Source organism: Equus quagga, chromosome 13 (genome assembly GCF_021613505.1).
Source record: "Equus quagga isolate Etosha38 chromosome 13, UCLA_HA_Equagga_1.0, whole genome shotgun sequence".
Taxonomy (NCBI): domain Eukaryota; kingdom Metazoa; phylum Chordata; class Mammalia; order Perissodactyla; family Equidae; genus Equus; species Equus quagga.
In genome coordinates, this window is record NC_060279.1 from 74,597,682 (window position 1) to 74,616,135 (window position 18,454).

Genomic DNA, 18,454 nt, shown 5'->3' on the forward strand with positions numbered 1-18,454 from the left:
CTGGGTCATAGACGTCTGGGTTCCCATCTCTCACTTGACCTAAGTCACTTTGGACAAGTCTCTTACATCTTTGAATCTCATGAAAACAGGCATAGTGGTCCTGTGAGTTGTGGAATGGATTAAATGAGATAATATTACCGTGTGCCTAGCATGGTGCCTGACACATAATAACTACTCAGTAAATGGCAGTATTTCCTATGGCAGACTCGATGAATCCAGGACAAGGATGCCAAGTATATCTTAGGATTAGAAAGATGAGAAAGAAATAGGCTTTGTGACTTTGAAACTTGAGTCTGGAACACAAGCTTCAAAATCGTCAAAGGGATAATCCTCAGGATCCTTCAGCCTGACATGAAATTCAAACCCAAAGCTTCACACCTTTGCAGGACACCAGTAAAGGCTCCCTGGTGCCTGGGAAGCACATCCGACCTTCTCACCTCCATCTACTAGCCTGTCCACAGCCAGGCCAGTTGACCGCTGGAGTCTCAGCCAGCACTGCCCTCCCTTAACTTCGCCTTGGCCAGAGACAAATGCTTCCAGCTTCTGCCACGCTTTGCCTTCTTAAAATATCCCCTCTTAGCTCACAATTTTGCTCAAAAGCTGCAAAAGTAGGAGAGAGAACAAAGGCAGAGGCTTGTGCTTTCTTTATAACGACATTGCTATTTTTCCCTCTCATTTATTACCTAATGCAAAGACAGGAACCGGGAGATGGAGGGAGAAGGAAGAAGGTATATCAGTTCTCTGGTCATTTCTTGCCCATCTGAGTCTTGGTTCATGAAGACCCTCCGACACGTGGCCAAACGGGTCCATGCTTCTTTCTGGCCTTGCGTTCAGTGTGAAGGGAGCAGGTTGTTCCTCCCAACTCTCACCGCCTTCCTGGGATGGCTGGCTGGAAGACTTTTAAGCCCTCAGCTGGGTGTGGTGGGAGGGGGCAGCAACAGCCAAAGCCTGGAGTATGGCTCCAACCATAGAACCCCAGTCTGGCTCCAAACCTTTCTGTTCCTCTTCACTTGTGGAGCACCTTGTCCTTTTAGTGTCTATTCTGGGCACCTTGCCTTGATGAATGTCATAGGTGGCTCCCCTGGGAACAAACCTTGTGACTCGGAGATCTGTGTGGAGGAGGTTTATTGGGAAGGGGTCTTGGCATCCACACCTGTAGGGTAGTAAAGGCAGCAGGATAGGCAGGGGCAGGAGGTTGATTGAGGAGTAATTGACAGCAGTTACAATGGAGGTCTCAGCCATCACAAGGCCAGTGGGGACTTTGGAGGCCCCTGAGCATGGGCCCACCCGGAGGCCAGGGGGCCAGGCCTTTACACACCCCTTACCAGTCATTGGATGTCAGCTGCAGCCCTCTCTGCTTCACAATCTTCATATCAGCTATGAAATGGAGGTGGAGTCCTGAAAATACTATGGAAACATATTGGGATTCCCTGCTGTGAAATGTCCAAAGAAGGCAAATGTGTACAGAGAGAAAGTGGATTCATGGCAGCCAGTGATAGGGGCTTAACACAGCGGGGTGACTGCATATGGGCAGGAGGTTTCTTTGCGAGATGATGGAAATGTTCTAAAATTAGATTGTGGTGATGATTGAACAACTCTGTAAATTTCCTGATTATCACAGCATTGCACACTTAAAACAGGTGAATTTAATGGCACTTAAACTCTACCTAGATAATACTTGAAAAATAGTGTGGGAAGTAAAGAGGGTGGAAGAACTCCAGCCACAGAAAGTTGACCCAACTCTCCTTTTCCCTGAATCAAATACTCAGATTTGCATTTTAGGAGGAACCTCAGGGCCCTGTGAAGACAGGGTTGGGAAAAGAAAATAAAACAACAAATCAGCATTTCTTTACTTTTACTCCTTTAAATCTATTCTCCACAAAGCAGCCAGCATGATTATGTTTCCTTTAAGTGGGCTTATGTCATTCCTCAGCTTAAAACTCTCCCATGACTCACGTCTCATGCAGAGTACCAGCCAGAGTCCTCTCTGCTGTCTACACAGCTGGCCCTCCAGGATCTGAATTCCCTTTACCGGACTCCTGGTCTGTCTCCCCCAGTCACCCTGCTGGCCACCTGGGCTGCCTCCCTGCAGCTCAGACACGCTGGAGATGTTCCTGCTGCCTGGCAGTCGCCCCTCCCCACGCCCACACTGCTCCCTCCCTCCCGCATCCTCCTTGCCACCTTCCCAGTGCTTCCTCTCCTTGGCCTCCCCGCCCGCCTGAAATGTCAGCATCCACTGCCCCTGAGCGTGTTCAGTCCCCCTCCTGGCTCGTTTGTTCCCTGTGCCATTGTTCTGTTCATGGTCTCTCTCCTCCCTCTAGAATGTAAGCTCCATGAGGTTGGGGGGTGGGCGGGTTGTCTCTCTCGTGCACTGCCCTTTCCCAGATGCCTAGGATTACTCCTGGCGGGGAGAAAAGTCTCCACAGGTTGTTTTTGAAGAAATGAATGAATGAATGAATGAATGAATGAATGAATCTGAATCCACTCTTTCTCCCCTTTTCACATTCTTCATTTCTTTCTGCATCCCTCTTTCCCTTGCCCCCCAGCCCCTTCCCGGCCCCTCCCCATTGCAGAGGTCTCCTCTTTATTTCCAGGACATTCTTTGGGACTGTGTGATGTGACACCCCCAGGTAGCGTGAAACTTGCTTTTAATGTGCTGACAACTTCTCCTGAGACTGAGAAACAGGGAGGAAAGCAAATGAGATTGTAAACCCAAATACCCTACCACAGAAAGGCAAAGGTCCCGGTTAGCCCACAGGAGACAAGAGATGTTTATATAAGGGCGACAATTCTCCTGTAATAAAATCCAGCAGGAGGGAGTCTCCCCAAGGACACACTAATGCCCCTTTGACTTAAGCAAGATTGGATGAGGCTGCTGCAGGCCTCCGGCTCTTTCAGGCTCCAAGATGCTGACAGATCATTGTCCAGTGACTGCAAAGTTGTAGGGAGGGTCCCACAGGAGGCACATGCCTCGAGTGTTTGTGTGCGTGTTCCTGTGCCTGAGGAAACCATCTTGGTTTGAAGTGGGAAAGCGTGCGGTATGTGTCCTTGGGTCTAAGCTTGTGATGTGTGTCTGTTGTGTGTACATTTGTTCATGAGTATGTGTATGTATGTGACAGTGTATGCATGTGACCCTATCAAATGCATGTTGGGGGTGTGTGTGTGCACACATACATGTGTGCATGAGTGCTTGTGTTTGACGGAAGAGAATTTTGATGTCAGTATGCATGCGTCTGGTGAATCTGGAAATCTGGAGGTGGCTGTGTGTCTACACATGTCTGTGTTTAAGATCTAGCCTCAGGCCACCCACAGCTGAATTACTCACTCCTAAAAGCAACTGAGTGGCTTGTCTTCATTTCCTCACTTCTGCTGTCCTGGTATTAATAAGACCCATCCTTCACTTTTGTGCTGTTCTTCAGAGAGCACAGACTGCTTCCACGCACAATTTCTCATTTCATTCTGATAACCAAGAGTACAGGCAAGCTATCCTCCTTTACAGATGAGAAATCCCCCTTAAAACCCTCTGTGTCCTCCTCAAGGAAAGCAGCTTTCATCCTCCTTTCTCGGGCTGACTGTGCTCCTGATCCACTCACTCCCCAGCTCCTTCAGGCACCTGTCTCCATCAGTTACATCCTCCATTCTGCATCTTCATTCACCCAATGCCATGGCTTCCTTCCTCGGACCCCTTCCTCCTCAAGCCCAGCACCCTTCATGGTCTCCCCTTTCACTGACAAACTTCCTCCCATTTCTTTCTCTTCCTTACGTCCACAGTCCACACTCCTGATTGGTCGCTCTGACGCTCGACCCTCACACGCTCTTAACGCTGCTCTTCCTAAAAGCATCATCACCTGTTCATCCTCAAGCCCCACAGCCTCCTTCTAGCATTCAGCATTTCTTGGGAGGGATGTCTGGATTGTGTGATGTGGCCATGCACTCCTCCCTTTTTGAGATTCTCATCCCTTCAACCTTCTGATTTTCCTCCTTTTGCTACCTAACCTTTCTGTGGCCTCTGCTGGCCTTTTCAGAAACTTATTGAATGCTGAGTTCCTCCCTTTTCCCCCTCCACATGATGCAGATGAGGCCAGCTTCTCCTTCATGTCCAATCACTCTTGTACATGGGTGACTGTGACATTTCTCTCCCTCATTCATCTCTCCTCCTGAATGCCACTCTTTATACACTCTCTAAAAATCTCTGTTGGATGGCCAACAGCCCCTCAAGTCAACAAGTCTAGGGTACCCAGCATCTGTGCCCAGAACGGCTCTTTTTCTCTTTGCCCACTGTCTTGGAGATGACAGCACAGAAGGCAGGGAGTCCTAACCCAGCCTCTCCTTTACCCTGATGTTCTGGTCTTTCCCAAACTCTTTTTCTTCTCCTATAAACATCTCTTGAGTTGGTCACATTCTTTGTACCCCCACTGCTTCTATTTTGTCTGTCGCTCAGGTTATGGCCACAGCCTGGTACAATCAGAGGCTTGATGTGCTGGATTGACAGATACAAACAGACACACAGTTGAACATAAACATGGTTACACACACACATGCCTATATTTGCATATGGTATATGATTGTCAGACAAATCAGATGCTATGGCTCCTACATGATCCAGTCACACAGAAGCACATGGCTTCAGAGCACACACACAAACTTATTAGCACAGCCCTGATCAAAGGTAGACATAGCTGCAAATACAAAAATAGACATTTGCTGACAAACACATTGTTATAGATATAAATCACAGGCAAAGATAGAAGCAGAGGCACAGACATAGAAACATAGTCATGGGCCAGTATCTATTACGATTCCTGCCACTGTAAGGCAAAAAGTTGAGTTGAGAGATAAAGGGTGTCTTGGTCCCAGTCATTCTTTAGCATGCCCAACGTGGCAGGCTAAGAGACTCCCGTGCGCATGAAGGCTTCTCTACAATCAGCCACCCCCGCCCCCACCCCACTCCCTTCCAGATGCTCCTTCCCATCCTGAGACAAGAACCTCTTGCCTCTCTTTTTAGGCACTTAGACCCTGGGGTTGACACAATTGTGCTTGTTGCCAAGCTTCTGGGAATCCATGAGAGTCAGGGAAATGGACTGGCAGCTGTGGGCTGTGCTAGCTGGTAAGCCGGGAGGACACCAGAAGTAGGAATGTGGGCTCAGGGACCTAACAACTAAGGGCAGCCATGAGGACAAAAATTCACAGGCTTGCAAACACAAACAAGCCCTTTGTGACGAACAATGGAAATTGACCATACAGATTGCTTTTCATTACTTTAGATACATTTGCACATATATTGTCATAATCAACTAAAGCCTACGTCTGCTTTCTTATAGAACAGAATCACCAATTCCTTACATTTGCACAGGACTTTAAATTTTTTCAAAGTGCTTTCCTAGACATTCTCTTGTCTGAGCCTCAAAACTTTTTTATTGTAAATGAGATTCATATATTGCACATATTTTACAGATTTCTATTCTTTTCCCATCCCCTAATAAACCAGCAGAATCTTCATAGATGTTATACATCAGTTTTTATGAATATAATCCCCTCTGTTTCTCATTGTCTTCTCATCATCTGTTCTACTCTCTCTTTCTTTATGCTATTTTTTGGTTGGTTGGGTTGTTTTTGGTTTGGTTTGATTTGGTTGGTTGATTAGCTGGTTTTTTTTGTTGCTGTTGTAGTTTTAAGCTTTTTGCTTTCTTCTCACTATCTTTTACACATACACACCCCGGTTTTCTGTCTTTGTCTGAATATTGATCCTTTGGTCTTCCTAGAGACCAAACAATCTTTTATTTGAACTCGTGCACTAAGATCTTGAATATTACTCTTCTATGCTTAATATAGTTTATATAAAATAGAAAACGCCCAATATGGTATTCTTTGTTTTCCTACACATTTTATCCTATGTATCTCTCTGCTAGTGAGGTGAATTGGAGCAACTTACGTAACCTCTCTGAACTTGGTATTCCTCACTGGTTAAAGTGGACTCAGATTTACTTGGGGGGTTATTGCAAACGTTAGAGCTGACACATGTAAAGTGCCTAGCACACTGGCCCACACACACTTATATTGTTAATCCTATGGTAGTTTGTAGTGGTGACCGTGGAAGCAGTCAAACGATAGCAGTGGGTAGAACATGGTCTTCACAACTGCCTTGTTGGTTCCTACCTAAGAGTGTTTCCCGCCGACGGACCCAAATTTAACCTTATCCTGCAGTTGAATATTTAGGTCATTTTCTCTTTTTGCCCCTTATAAATCATGTCATAAAAAACATCATCCTGCATATAGTTTTAATTCTTCTTTTGCATTTAGCATTTGGATGTATTCCTAGGAGTGAAATTACAGAGTGAAGGGATATATACGTTTGTAAAGTTCTTGATAAATAAATATTGCCCAATTGCTTTCCACAAGAGTACCGTCAATTCACACTCCCACCAAAATCAACAGAAAGACTATTTATAGATGCTTTCATAGCATTAGCTGGTCTTGTTTTCTGTTTGACTTTTCTTAGATAGATTTTCCTTTACAACTATGCCATATGTATACATATATAGGTATATATGTATATGTGTAAGTATCCATGTACATATATACACACAAACCTCTATACACATTTATCCATACATATACATACACGTCCTTTCATGGGGCCTGGGTCAGTGATGGTATTTAAACATCATTTGCCACATAATTTTAATAGGAGCCTGCTACCCGAAGTTTGAGGTGCTTACTTTTGATGATACATAAGATAATTTTATTTAGTATGTGGCATTGATTGAGATTGGTTTATATATTGCAAATGATATTCTATCTTCAGTTCTCTGATCAGATCAAGGAGGAAGTCTCATCTTGGTTCTAAAAACCCTTTAACACCCCTCTAGTCCTCTCTTATCTCCCATTTAAAAACAAGAACTCTTTTCCCCCTGAGTTTCTAGCTCAAATTTAATAACATCATTTGGTCTCCAGTGTGGTTATTTTATGTTTTTCTACATTTTATGAAAAGCAATATTGGTGCTCTATTTAAAATAATAATATAAAGTTTCTCTCTCTCTCTTAAAATTCTTTTTTTTTTTTTTTTTTTTGGTGAGGAAGATTGGCCCTGAGCTAACATCCATTGCCAATCTTCCTCTTTTTGCTTGAGGAAGATTGTCACTGTGCTAACATCTGTGCCAATGCTCCTTCACCCTGCACATGGGTCACTACCACAGCATGGCCTGAAGAGCAGTATGCAGGTGTGAGCCCGGGATTCAAACCCACAAACCCCGGGCTGCTGAAGCAAAGCATGCAAACTTAACCACTATGCCCACCAAGCAGCCCCATAAAGTTTCCTTTTTTGCACACATTTATTTAATTAAAAGGTGAGTGACAGATAGGACAGAAATCCTGACAATGTTGTTCCGATGATTGAAGTTTGGGACATACTACATGGGGAGCGCATCCCAACAGTCATCCCACTGAAATAATAACAAATGGTCCTTGAAAAGCATTGACTACAGTCTCCATAATGCCTGACACAGTTGGGAACTCTGTGATTGCCCCTCCATCTCTGTTCATCTGTGAGTGTAAGGACCTTGCGGTCGGCCTTGAAGAGAGTCACTTTTACATTCAGAGAGTTGTGTGGGTTAGTGACCAGGTGAGTAATTTCCTCACTTGGCAGATTAAGAACAGGAATACACAAGCACTAAAGGATGTATAAATCAAGACTGACATTGTGAATAGAATGATTCAGAATATGGGATTAAATAGCTTAATGATAGTCATTGTGAATCACAATGTCAGCTTTAGTATGATTCTAACGATGTACTTGCTAACGCTAATGAGGTTTGATAGAATAAAATTAACAGTGTCCAAACAGCTGTGTGCTTTCACAACAAAGGAACCATATCTCAGAGCAGACTGATACATCCTTTCTGTGGGGGATTTTCATCAATTGAATTTGTTTTTTCTCTTTTAGGATATATTTAAATTTGCCAGAACTTCTCCTGTGCCAAGACAAAAGAGGTCCATTGTGGTATCTCCCATTTTAATTCCAGAGAATCAGAGACAACCTTTCCCAAGAGATGTTGGCAAGGTAAGTTGGACAAAAGACAAGTGACAAAAGCATGTTTTTATTAAGAGATGAGCATAGGAGAGGGAAGCTGACCGTGACCGTCTTGATGACCGGCTGGAATTGGCCTCAATTCCTCTATGATAAGAGCCCAAACGGTTTTGCTGAGAAAAGAATGTCAAAAGGTCATCAAACAAAAGAAAAAAAGGAATTTACAAAAACGGGTAATAACACCTTTGAATATCATGATTTGAAGATATACGTGGTAGATGGATAATGATGCTAAAGCTACATCAGGAGGATGTCATTGGTTAAGAAATAGACTCATTACTTTTATAGATGATGTCCAGGCAACCAGCCAGATAGTCTCCTTAGCAGAGTAGTATGACGGTATGTGGCTTTTTTATTCAGATCCTTGCTTTCAAATATGTAGGCCCAGGAGTACCTTTGGGTCTGCTCTCTAAAAACTAAACTAAACTAAAGGAACTGAATCATACTAACCAGATCCAGAAAATGCTGTTGCATGAGTCGGAGCAAAAACTTTTCCAGGAAGAAATATTCACTGTCAAATGGACAGAAATGCTGATGTTGCCTAGGCAGCACATTCTCTCCCCAGAGGCTAGTCAACATGGAGAATCAAATTTTAAGTAGTTTGCATTTTTTGGTGATCTTGGAATTTGAAGAATGGTGGTTAGTTGAATGAATGATCTTAACGAGTGGTGCTATTGGACAATTTGTTCATTCATTAAATAAATAAGGAGCACCCGTTACACGCCAGACTCCAAGATTGGGACTGGGTGAATACAGATTTGAAGGAGCAGACAAGCTTCTATTGGGATGGAGCTTGTATTCTAGTGGGGACACATGTATTTCAATGAGTAAATAAATGAAAAAATTGCAGAGCATAAGAAATGCTGTGAAAAACAGAAACATGGGAATGTGAAAAAGAGTAAATGGCAGGACCAGGCAGTAGAGGGAAGGAGGAATCTTTACACAGTTGGCTGGGAAAGGCTGGTTGGAGTTACTGACGTTTGAGTAGAGAATGGACGGAGGAGCAAGCGCAGCTGTGGGAAGAGCTGGTAAACCACATTCTTGGCAGAGGGAACTGCATGTGCAAAGGCCAGAAGGTGGGAAAGAAGGAGGTGTATCTGAGGAACAAAATGCCTGGTTGGCTTCAATGTGGTGAGCAAAGCAGAGAGTGATAAGAGTTGAAGTCACAGAGCTGGTCTGGCCTATGGGCCTTGGAGACCATGGCGAGGAATAGGAATTTCATCGTGTGTGCAGCAATAAACCTCTGGAAGGTCTCCCACGTATGTGTGTGTGTGTGTGGTTGGAGAAGTCCCCCTGGCTGCCTTACAGGGAATGATTTGTGGGAGCAGAGTGGTAGGGAGGAGGGGACACAAGAGACCCGCCAGGAGTAGGGTTTTATAGCGATCTGGGCTAGAGGTGAGGCAACTTGGACTATCAGAAATCTATTTTTATTGGAAATTAGAAGCATTAATAATCCAATATCCTGGTAATCGCCGTATTTATGATTTTAAACTACCATGGTGCAAAAGATTTTGTTCTTTAAGCAAAATCTTGCCGGGAAGCCAGGATGGGATGCAAAGGGAAGCAGAGCTGTTCCAAGTGGACAGTGGTGGGGCTGATAAACCCTGCCCCTTTGGACAGCCCGAGCTGCTGTGACGGCCCTTGTGTGGGTTTTTCTGAAGCCAAAGATGGCACTGGCCAAGGGACCAGAGTCCTCCAGTCTGCAAGGCTCTGCCCCCAAACAGTTTCAGAGAGAGTTGCATGCTTGTTCTTTAGGTCTCCTTTATGTAAGCCTGGTATTCTCAACCCTCACTGAGCATCAGAATCACCTGCGACAGTTAGAATACAGATGCCAGGCTGCACCCTCAGAGGCTGATTCAGTTAGTCAGGGGGTGAGGACCAAGCATCAGTTGTCTTTAAAAGATCCCAGGTGGCACTGAATGCAGCCGGCCAGCGTTGAGAGCCACACCCTACTTCAAGAGTGGCTACAGACCAGCAGCATTGGCATCACCTGGGTGCTTGCTATAGAAATGCCTATTCTCTAGTCCTATCCCAGAACCACTGAGCCAGAAACTCTTGGGATGAGGCCAGGAGTCTGTTTTTACGTGCCTTCCAGGTGATTCTGACGTACACTCAAGTTTACAGAGGTCTGATCTAAAATACGTTCTCCTCCCCTGCCCGTTAAGAATATATAATACTTCCAGTGTTGGAGTTTCAATTCCATTAATTAGGTTATAACAAAGGTCATCATACATCTCCGTTGCCTGGAAATCCGCTTGTCCTGGCGTAATTATCCTTGGCACCACCTTTCCCCTTAAACATGTCCCCATATTTGGACAGTAAATTATGCAGTCTTCCTAAAGCTTCCTTCAATCCCACACGTTCATCCTCCTGAGTATATCTAGGGAATTTTCACAGCCTTGAGATACATAATGGGTCAACAGCTGAGTAGGGACATTCTTCTGCATTGTTTCTTATTTATTATAGCCTTAAAGCACAATTTGGTTTCCAAGCTGAGGATTCATCTCTCCTAAGCCCCTTATGTCCTGCCCACATGGGCTCTCAACCTGGATCCTCTACAAAGTAACTGCTTTTCTGAGTGTGATAGTCTACAAACGTCGTAACGTGGGAAAGATTCCCAAACTGCCAGGTGGTTCTTGCAGAATAACTGCACTGCCTTGCAAAACCTATTTGTTTTTCCATGCTTTTTATGCCTGTCAAGGAGCATATTTTTCTCTTTGTGCCTGCTTGTTTTTACTCATTCGTCTTATTCTTTTCTTTATATCTCATATCTTATCCTAGTCAACTCCACTAGTAGCTGACAAGTGATGCTCAGCAGAGCTGTGGGAGGGTGTAGATGTCTTCGGTGAGCACTGGGGAGCTGGGGAGAAGGCAAGAGAGACCAGAGGCAGGGTTCTGGCCTCCACAAATCACCCCCCGACCCAAACTCGCTGAGTCAGGCAGTTCTAACTTTATAAATATTACATATCAGATTTCGGTGTGGAATGCCATTTCAAGAAGAGATTCTTTGGTTATAAAAATATAAAGACACTTGCTTTACTTTGGGTTCTATTGGAAATAATGGAATTGAAACTCCAACACTGGAAGTATTATATATTCTTAATGGGCAGGGGAGGAGAACGTGTTTTAGATCAGACCTCTGTAAACTTGAGTGTACGTCAGAATCACCTGGAAGGTACATAAAAACAGACTCCTGGCCTCATCCCAAGAGTTTCTGGCTCAGTGGTTCTGGGATAGGACTAGAGAATAGGCATTTCTATAGCAAGCACCCAGGTGATGCCAATGCTGCTGGTCCACAGCCACTCTTGAAGTAGGGTGTGGTTCTCAAGTACTCTTGGCCCAATTGATTGAGAGCAGGGGACTTTAAATCTGTGAGGCAGCAAGGAGGTCTTTGGGAGAATTCAAATGCAGGTCGTTTATTTAGGAGGTGAAGAGAATACTGGTAAAGGAGTAAGGCAGGGAAGAGAAAGCAGTCAGTTGAGAGGCCTGTTCATCAATTCATCTACTGCTGTGGGTGACTGGATCGTAATCCCATGGGGAAATCCATGAAACGGTGTAAGGCGCAGTCTCAGGGTTACCCCTATCCACAGGAGAGGGGGCTGGGCTATTTGTATACTAACCCCAGCAGTCTAGTTGAGGCCGCTTCCGGAGGTATAAATTCTCCAGCACATCCAGTCTGCTGAGGCTCCAGGAAGAGCCTTCAGGCATCATGGCTGGTGTGCACTGAAAAGGTGAGGTCCAAGGGACAGGAACGGGGCACTCATAAATTCTGCCCCTTCACTAAACTTGATTTAAGTTCTTTTGCTTTGCAGGCTAAGATTTCTCTGTCTTTGTCTCATCCTCAGCTCCTACCTCATTTCCTGAATTAACTTTCTTGTATCTCAAGCTGTTGAAACTAACTGTACTCAGCTGTCTCCATTAATGAGCACTCACTGTGTCCCAAGAGGGAAAATCTCTGAAATTTAACCCAATTCATGTCAATAAGTACATATTTAAGCATCTGCTATTTACATAGCACTGTGCTAGGGGCTGGGGATTTAATGGCAAAGGAAACAGACAGGGCCCTTGATCTCAAAGGTTTACCGAAGAGTGGAAAAAATCATCACAAATTCATTATTCGACCAGTACTGCAAAGTGTAAGCACTTTTCATCTCTTCTGTTGAATTCTCGTAAGAATCCCGTGAGGATCATCTTCCAATGTGCCAAATGAGAGTAATGAGACTCCGGGATAAAGTAACCTGTTCAAAAATCACAGTCACTTAATAGCAGAGACAAGCTTTGTGCCGGCACTTTGAGATTTCAAAGTCTGTGCTCTTAACCAATGTGCTCAAGGCTGCTAAGTGCAATCTGAGAATTATCTTCCATGGAATGAAATATCCTTGCTGGCAATTACTCTCTTTAAAGCAGCATTAAAATTAAGTTTAATTCTTTGAAATGCACCAAAAAAAGAAATAAGATGGATAGAGGGATGGATCAATGGACAGTTATATGATAAGGCAAGTATAGTAAAATGTTAATGTTAGAACCAAGATGTTGGGCATAGTCAATTGCTATAAACTTCCTTCAACTCTCCTATGTGTTTGAAAATTTCATAATACAATGTTAGAAAAAATTCAGTTTAGCTAAGTATAAAATTATTATAAAAGGTACAAGACTTGGCATGCTGGCAGAAAAGTCCTTTTTTTGTTTGTTTGTCTTACACGTCAAGAGAGTGAATGGAGACAAAGAATCTGTTTCTTTATTTTCTTTTTTTATGGTATTTTATCACAATCAATTCTTTTAAAGAAAAGAGAGCCATATAGTAAAGGGTAAAGTTATCAAAAGCAAGGTGCAGCATCAAATTCGCCCTCTGTGGGGAATTTTTCTCAGTTCAGGGTCATGCCATGTAGAACTGTATATTTACAACAAGGCTATGTGGGCAACTCTAAGGATTAGACAAAATTTTGACTGGTGCACAATTTCTCTATCTGCCAAATAATTAGTTATGTTGATAAGTAGCCAAATGTCTAGAATTGGGGAGCTGCTTTTCCATCATATCTCTCAATGTTTCTGAAAAAAGGATAAAACACCCAATGTTGAACACATTTCCTCAAACCTGAGACTCCCTTCCTGTTTCTGAATTCTAGACAGTGTGGAGCAGTGGAAGTGTGCGCCCTGGAGAAAAATGTGTCGTTCCCAACATGTGCTTTTTTTTCCTCCCCCTCCAAAGTGCGACTATTTCAAAATTTGCACCATAAATAATTTTTCAGTTTTACCAACTTTCACTGATAAATATTTGATTGCATCTTTAGAGATTTTTGAGTTCTTGGCCCAATTGATTGAGAGCAGAGGACTTGAAATCTGTGAGGCAGCAAGGAGGTCTTTGGGAGACGTATTTTATTCTGTTTTATATTAAGTTCGAAAGACAAGTCATTTATGAAATGCTTATTAGAAATTCTACTTTCATCACAAACCCTTTTCATCAAAACCAATGAAAGTACATTTTACTGAAAATCCTTTTTTTATATCCCCTATAAATTGGTAGAATGGGCCTTTAGAAGGACATCTTTAACCCATGATGGAAGAAATATGTAATTGGACCATGTGCTCTTCGTAAAGGGAATCAACATAGATCATTAGACCAAATCATGAAAACCACTCAACCAGGACTCTGCTTTGATTGTATCATGAGCGTAAGTCATACATGGGGATAATTTACAGCAGTGCCTAAATATTCCTCAGAGTCTGGATATATGATTTATTAGAAGTCTCCCCACATTCAAGTACTCTGCACCTTCCATTTATGCCCACCTTTGCAAATAAGTACTAAGGAGTCTGATGATCTTGGAATTGAATTCCCTTTACGCCATGTAGTCATTTGCATCACTTTGAGAACCCACAGATGCCAACCTGCATCCCCAGAAGCTGGACCGGAAAGCTGATCCTGGATCCCCAGCATTCCTCCATCTCACCATCCCACTGACATGTAGACTTGGCATGCCTTGCTCCATCTTATCGCCTGATTTGTTTCATGTACTCACTGTCAGCCCTCCACCCCGTTGAAGATCCATTGTTTCACATCTTTCATCCAAGTCTAACTTCATGCCTCTTCTCGGAAATTTATGTCTGTTTAACCTCCCCCTTTTAAAACCAGCAGTTTATTCAATAACTCAAACTTACCATTGGCTAGTGTATAGAAGAAAAATTTGAATATTGGGGATCTAAGATATCCAGAAGCTCAATACTCAGGAATTCTTGTTGAGATGAACAGTAGAATTTATTTCTGCATTCAGCAAGCCCAGTTGTCATATGCCTTTCCTATTTCCGTGACTTTGACCTCTTTCCTCTTCCTGGAACACCCTCTTCATTGTCACTTCATAGGGGCTGCCCTATTTCTACTCTAAAGCTGCGCTGTCCAATGGAACATTCACACCACTGCTGAAAGTTCTCTGTCTGCCTAGTCCAATATGCTAGCCACTAACTGCGTGTGGTTATTGAGCACTTGAAATGTGACTGGTGCAATTGAGGAACTGGATTTTTAAATTTTATTTAATTTTAGCTAATTTTAATTCCAACTTAAAAACTATTACTTGATTCAGTTATTGGAACAACTTGGCACTTGAATCTCCCTTTTCAACTGTAAATTTTAGTCTAAATACAGATAAAAGATTTTTGCTAAAAATATAATGTCCAGATTGAGGTATAAGTGTAATAAACACCCAGGACTTCAAAATCTTAGTACATCCACATAAAAATGAATGCAAAATATCTTGTTAATAATCCTTATATTGATGTCAAGTTAGAATAAAAATATTTTGGATATATTGGTATGATTAAAATTAATCTCATGTGGTTTCTTCAACTTTTTTTTAATGTAGGTACCAGAAAATTTAAAATTATTTATGTGGTTTGCATTATATTTCTGTTGAGCAGTTCTGGGCTTAGGACTATTTTTGATACAGTCTCTTCCATGGAACTTTTGTTCAATCTCTTTTACACATTGTTGATACCTCTTTGATGATACTTACATTTTGAGTAGCAATATAATTTATTTTGTATTTTTCCTATCTCTCCATTAACTGTGATTCATCAAGCGTAGGAATCCAGTATAGTGCCTAACACACAGTAGGGGCTCAAATATTCTTTGGCTTGAATTCTAGCCAGGTCTATGGCTGGTTGGATAAGGCATTCACTGGTTACTGATTAATTAAAGTGATCATAGCCTGGTTTGTTTTCGGAATGGAATTAACAGACCGTTATATGATCAGTCTGGATATTTCCAGCAAGTTTTAATTTTCCACAATGCAGCAAGGCTACCAGATAAATTGTGTGGCAGTCAACCATCATGTCAGGTTGTATAAGCATCCTTAGCAGATTGTGATAGATTTGATGTTGATGGATTTTGTGCATGTGTGTGTATATATATAGAGAGAGAGGGAGGGATAGAGAAGGAGAGAGAGAGAAAAGACAGAGAGAGAGAGAGTGCCTGTGTTTCTGGGTTTGCTCATACATACAATGGTATTTTAAATCCACTTAAATTTAAAAAACTCAGAACTTTCATCTTTGTTCACAATTGAAGAGTTAATTCTAACTTATTTTAGCTAAGTCTAATAAAAGCTTATATTCACCATGAGCAAGTGTTGCCCTCTTTCTGCAAAGTTTAATTAATCATAAAACATAATTGAGTTGTTTTGGTTCTTTGCCATATATATATATATGCAAAAATGCCCTCTGTGATAGACATCTAGCAAATAAAGGCATCTGAGCCTATGAAGGAGGCAATATTTTTGGCCCTGAGTTTATCACCCTTTCAGTTCTCAATTTGAAAGTTTCCCAGGGCTTTATTCTTCTGTACATTTGGCCTGAGACTGAATTTATATTTAATTATTCATGAACCTTAAAGGATCTGGCATTTCAGCTTGAATTAGCACACTAGACATGGGAATGTTGAGGAATTTTCAAATTCAACTAGAATCTTCAACATCTAATGTCAGGATCTAAGCCAAACGTGACTCTCCCTGTTGTCCTGTTTAGTTCTTACAACAACCTGTAAAGCACTACACCCATTTCTCACATGGGGGAACTAAAATTGAGAGAAATTGAGTAAGTTGCCCAAGGTAACTCAGTTAAAAGACGAGCAAGGCTGATACTGAAATCTAGGCCTCGTCAACACTCAGTCAGTCATCTCTGCACCATAACATGTGAATGTTTAGTTTCCCTGCATCTTTGCTGTTTGCATAGCTGCTCACATGAATTGTCATTTGACTCACACATACTCTCCGAAACCACTATTACATCCCTGTTGTACCACTGAGGAAACTGACGGTAGAGTAGCACGTAGGACGGTCTACTTGTGGTACAAATTGAGTTGTTGTCCAAGTTGAGTTCCTTCTGCATTGCCACCTGCCAGGCACCAGGGTTCTGATGGATTTCAAAACAGCACATGGTGTGAGTTAAGGAAAAGGCTTTGTTTGAGAAAGAGGATACGTACAAGCCAGGGGCCAATCAAAGATGAGAAGCACCACTCCCCATTCCCCATCATCCCAAGTGAGGAATGCCAGGGCCTGAACAGACAGCCGAATACATTGTATAGTTGGCCAGAAGAGGCTTTCTGTGCTCACGGTTCTCCCTTCTTAGTTGGCCGGCTTACATACAACATTGTCAGTGAATGGATGCTCAAACTCCGGGGGTGTCTGATAGCCTGAGCACAGGAACCCAGATTCGTAGGAGTTGTTTGAGATTCCAGATGCTCAAAGCCAGATGCCTCAGGCAGTCGTATGGTGGTTACTTGGCTTTTGGTGGGTGAGGGGAGCCCTAATTTGTAATGTTTGCCACCTTCTTTGGTGTAAATACTCTCACAGTGGCCAATTTCAAGCTATCAACTTGCAAAATTCTTGAATAATTAATAATCAGCTTTCATGAAGCAGTAGGAGCTGGCTCCAGCATACCACTGACCTTGGGGCCCATGGAATGTGGTACTGGATGGGGTCAAGGGATGCACTGGCTGCATGGGGAGGTATGCTTGAGTGGAGATCTCCAGCTTGGAGAACTGGCTTACCCATCCACCCATTCACCCAGATTTTAGCTAGCTTCTTGTCGAGGGTGAGCATTGGGGGTCATTTTTGGATAACTCTGCTCTTTGTATCACATTAAGTAACTTGTCTAAGTTCGCACAGCCAGTGCAAAGTAGAAGCAGACCTTGAATCTTTGCTCTCTCAGCTCTGCCACACCTCTCTCCTCCTTTGCACAATAATCCCCAGAGTTAGTGTCCTGAGGCTGACAAATTTTGTGGCGATTGTCCCAATTCCACCTAGAAAATGAGGAGGGGAGAGATAAAATTCTCCATGGAGTGAGGAGAAATGAGGTTAACCTTGCAAACATTTATTTGGTGTGCGTGCCTGCACACTGAGTCAAGGCCGGAGGTCATGTCTTAGTTTAACAAATAGACCACGAGTTGACAAGCAGAAAACGGCTTTCTTCACTGGGTGTGGAAAGCCAATGTCTGGCTTCAGACAACACGTTCTTTGTTAGTATCTCTGCTGACAACCTTGTTTAAAGGGAGCTAGAAGAAAGAAAAGTGAAAGTAGAAACAGCCAACTTTGGTGTAATTAAGAGATATCACTGCTCATTTCTCCTGGGGAGGAGGCAACAGCTGACTCAGTGGATAAGGGCTGTGAAGGAGCACGGCCCAGGGCACATGGGGAATGGACTGGCCCTTTGGTGGTCAGACTTCTGGTCCCAACTTTGAAGAGGATTGAGGCAGTAACTGGATGGAGACAGAAACAGACCACTAAAGGGTTTTCTGAAGAGGGAAAGGGATGAATGAAGAACCCACTTTTATTTCCTTTTCTGGTTTGGACCTAGCCCTAGCTTCCAAATGAGGCCATAGGGGAGAGACTTCCATGTGGGGTGGGGTGGTTAGGAATAATGCCTGTCAGGCATCTGGGCTGGGCCTGCCTCTGTAGGCGATAATAGGGAGACTGTGGACACAAAGACCTTCCGTTGCAGGTTGAAATGATCCCGTCTGTGGGTGTTTCATTGGAGATGCTGGTGTTTCCTGCTGTATTGGGTGGTTTGGATCAGGAGGTGAAGAAAGAGCCTCAGCTCAGGCCTCTTGGGCAGGCAGACATTCTTCCTAGGCTGAACAGTTGGGTCTCATTCATTTATTCATTCCGGAATATTTATCAAGCAACTACTATGTGCCAGGACACCCATTCTAGGGGAGGCACAGACCTGTACACAGTCAGGTAAGCACCATGATGGGGAGCTGTGGGAGCATGGAGAAGTTGAGAAGCAGAGGAAGTCATTCCCAAGAGGATTCCTGGATGATGGTACCAGTAGGCGAGGTGAAGGGGGGAGGGGAAGAAAGAGAATTCTCCAGGCAGTGGG

At 43.1% G+C, this 18,454-nt stretch overlaps 1 protein-coding gene across 1 annotated transcript in view; it reads left to right on the forward strand.

Annotated features, from left to right (window-relative positions):
• The window catches only part of CDH13 (cadherin 13), a 985,922-nt gene that overhangs the window by 430,341 nt on the left and 537,127 nt on the right, over window positions 1-18,454 (forward strand). Inside the window, exon 4 of the mRNA XM_046683164.1 lies at window positions 7,943-8,059. Coding sequence (XP_046539120.1) covers window positions 7,943-8,059 — 117 coding nt within the window. The remainder of the gene's footprint in view (window positions 1-7,942; window positions 8,060-18,454) is intronic.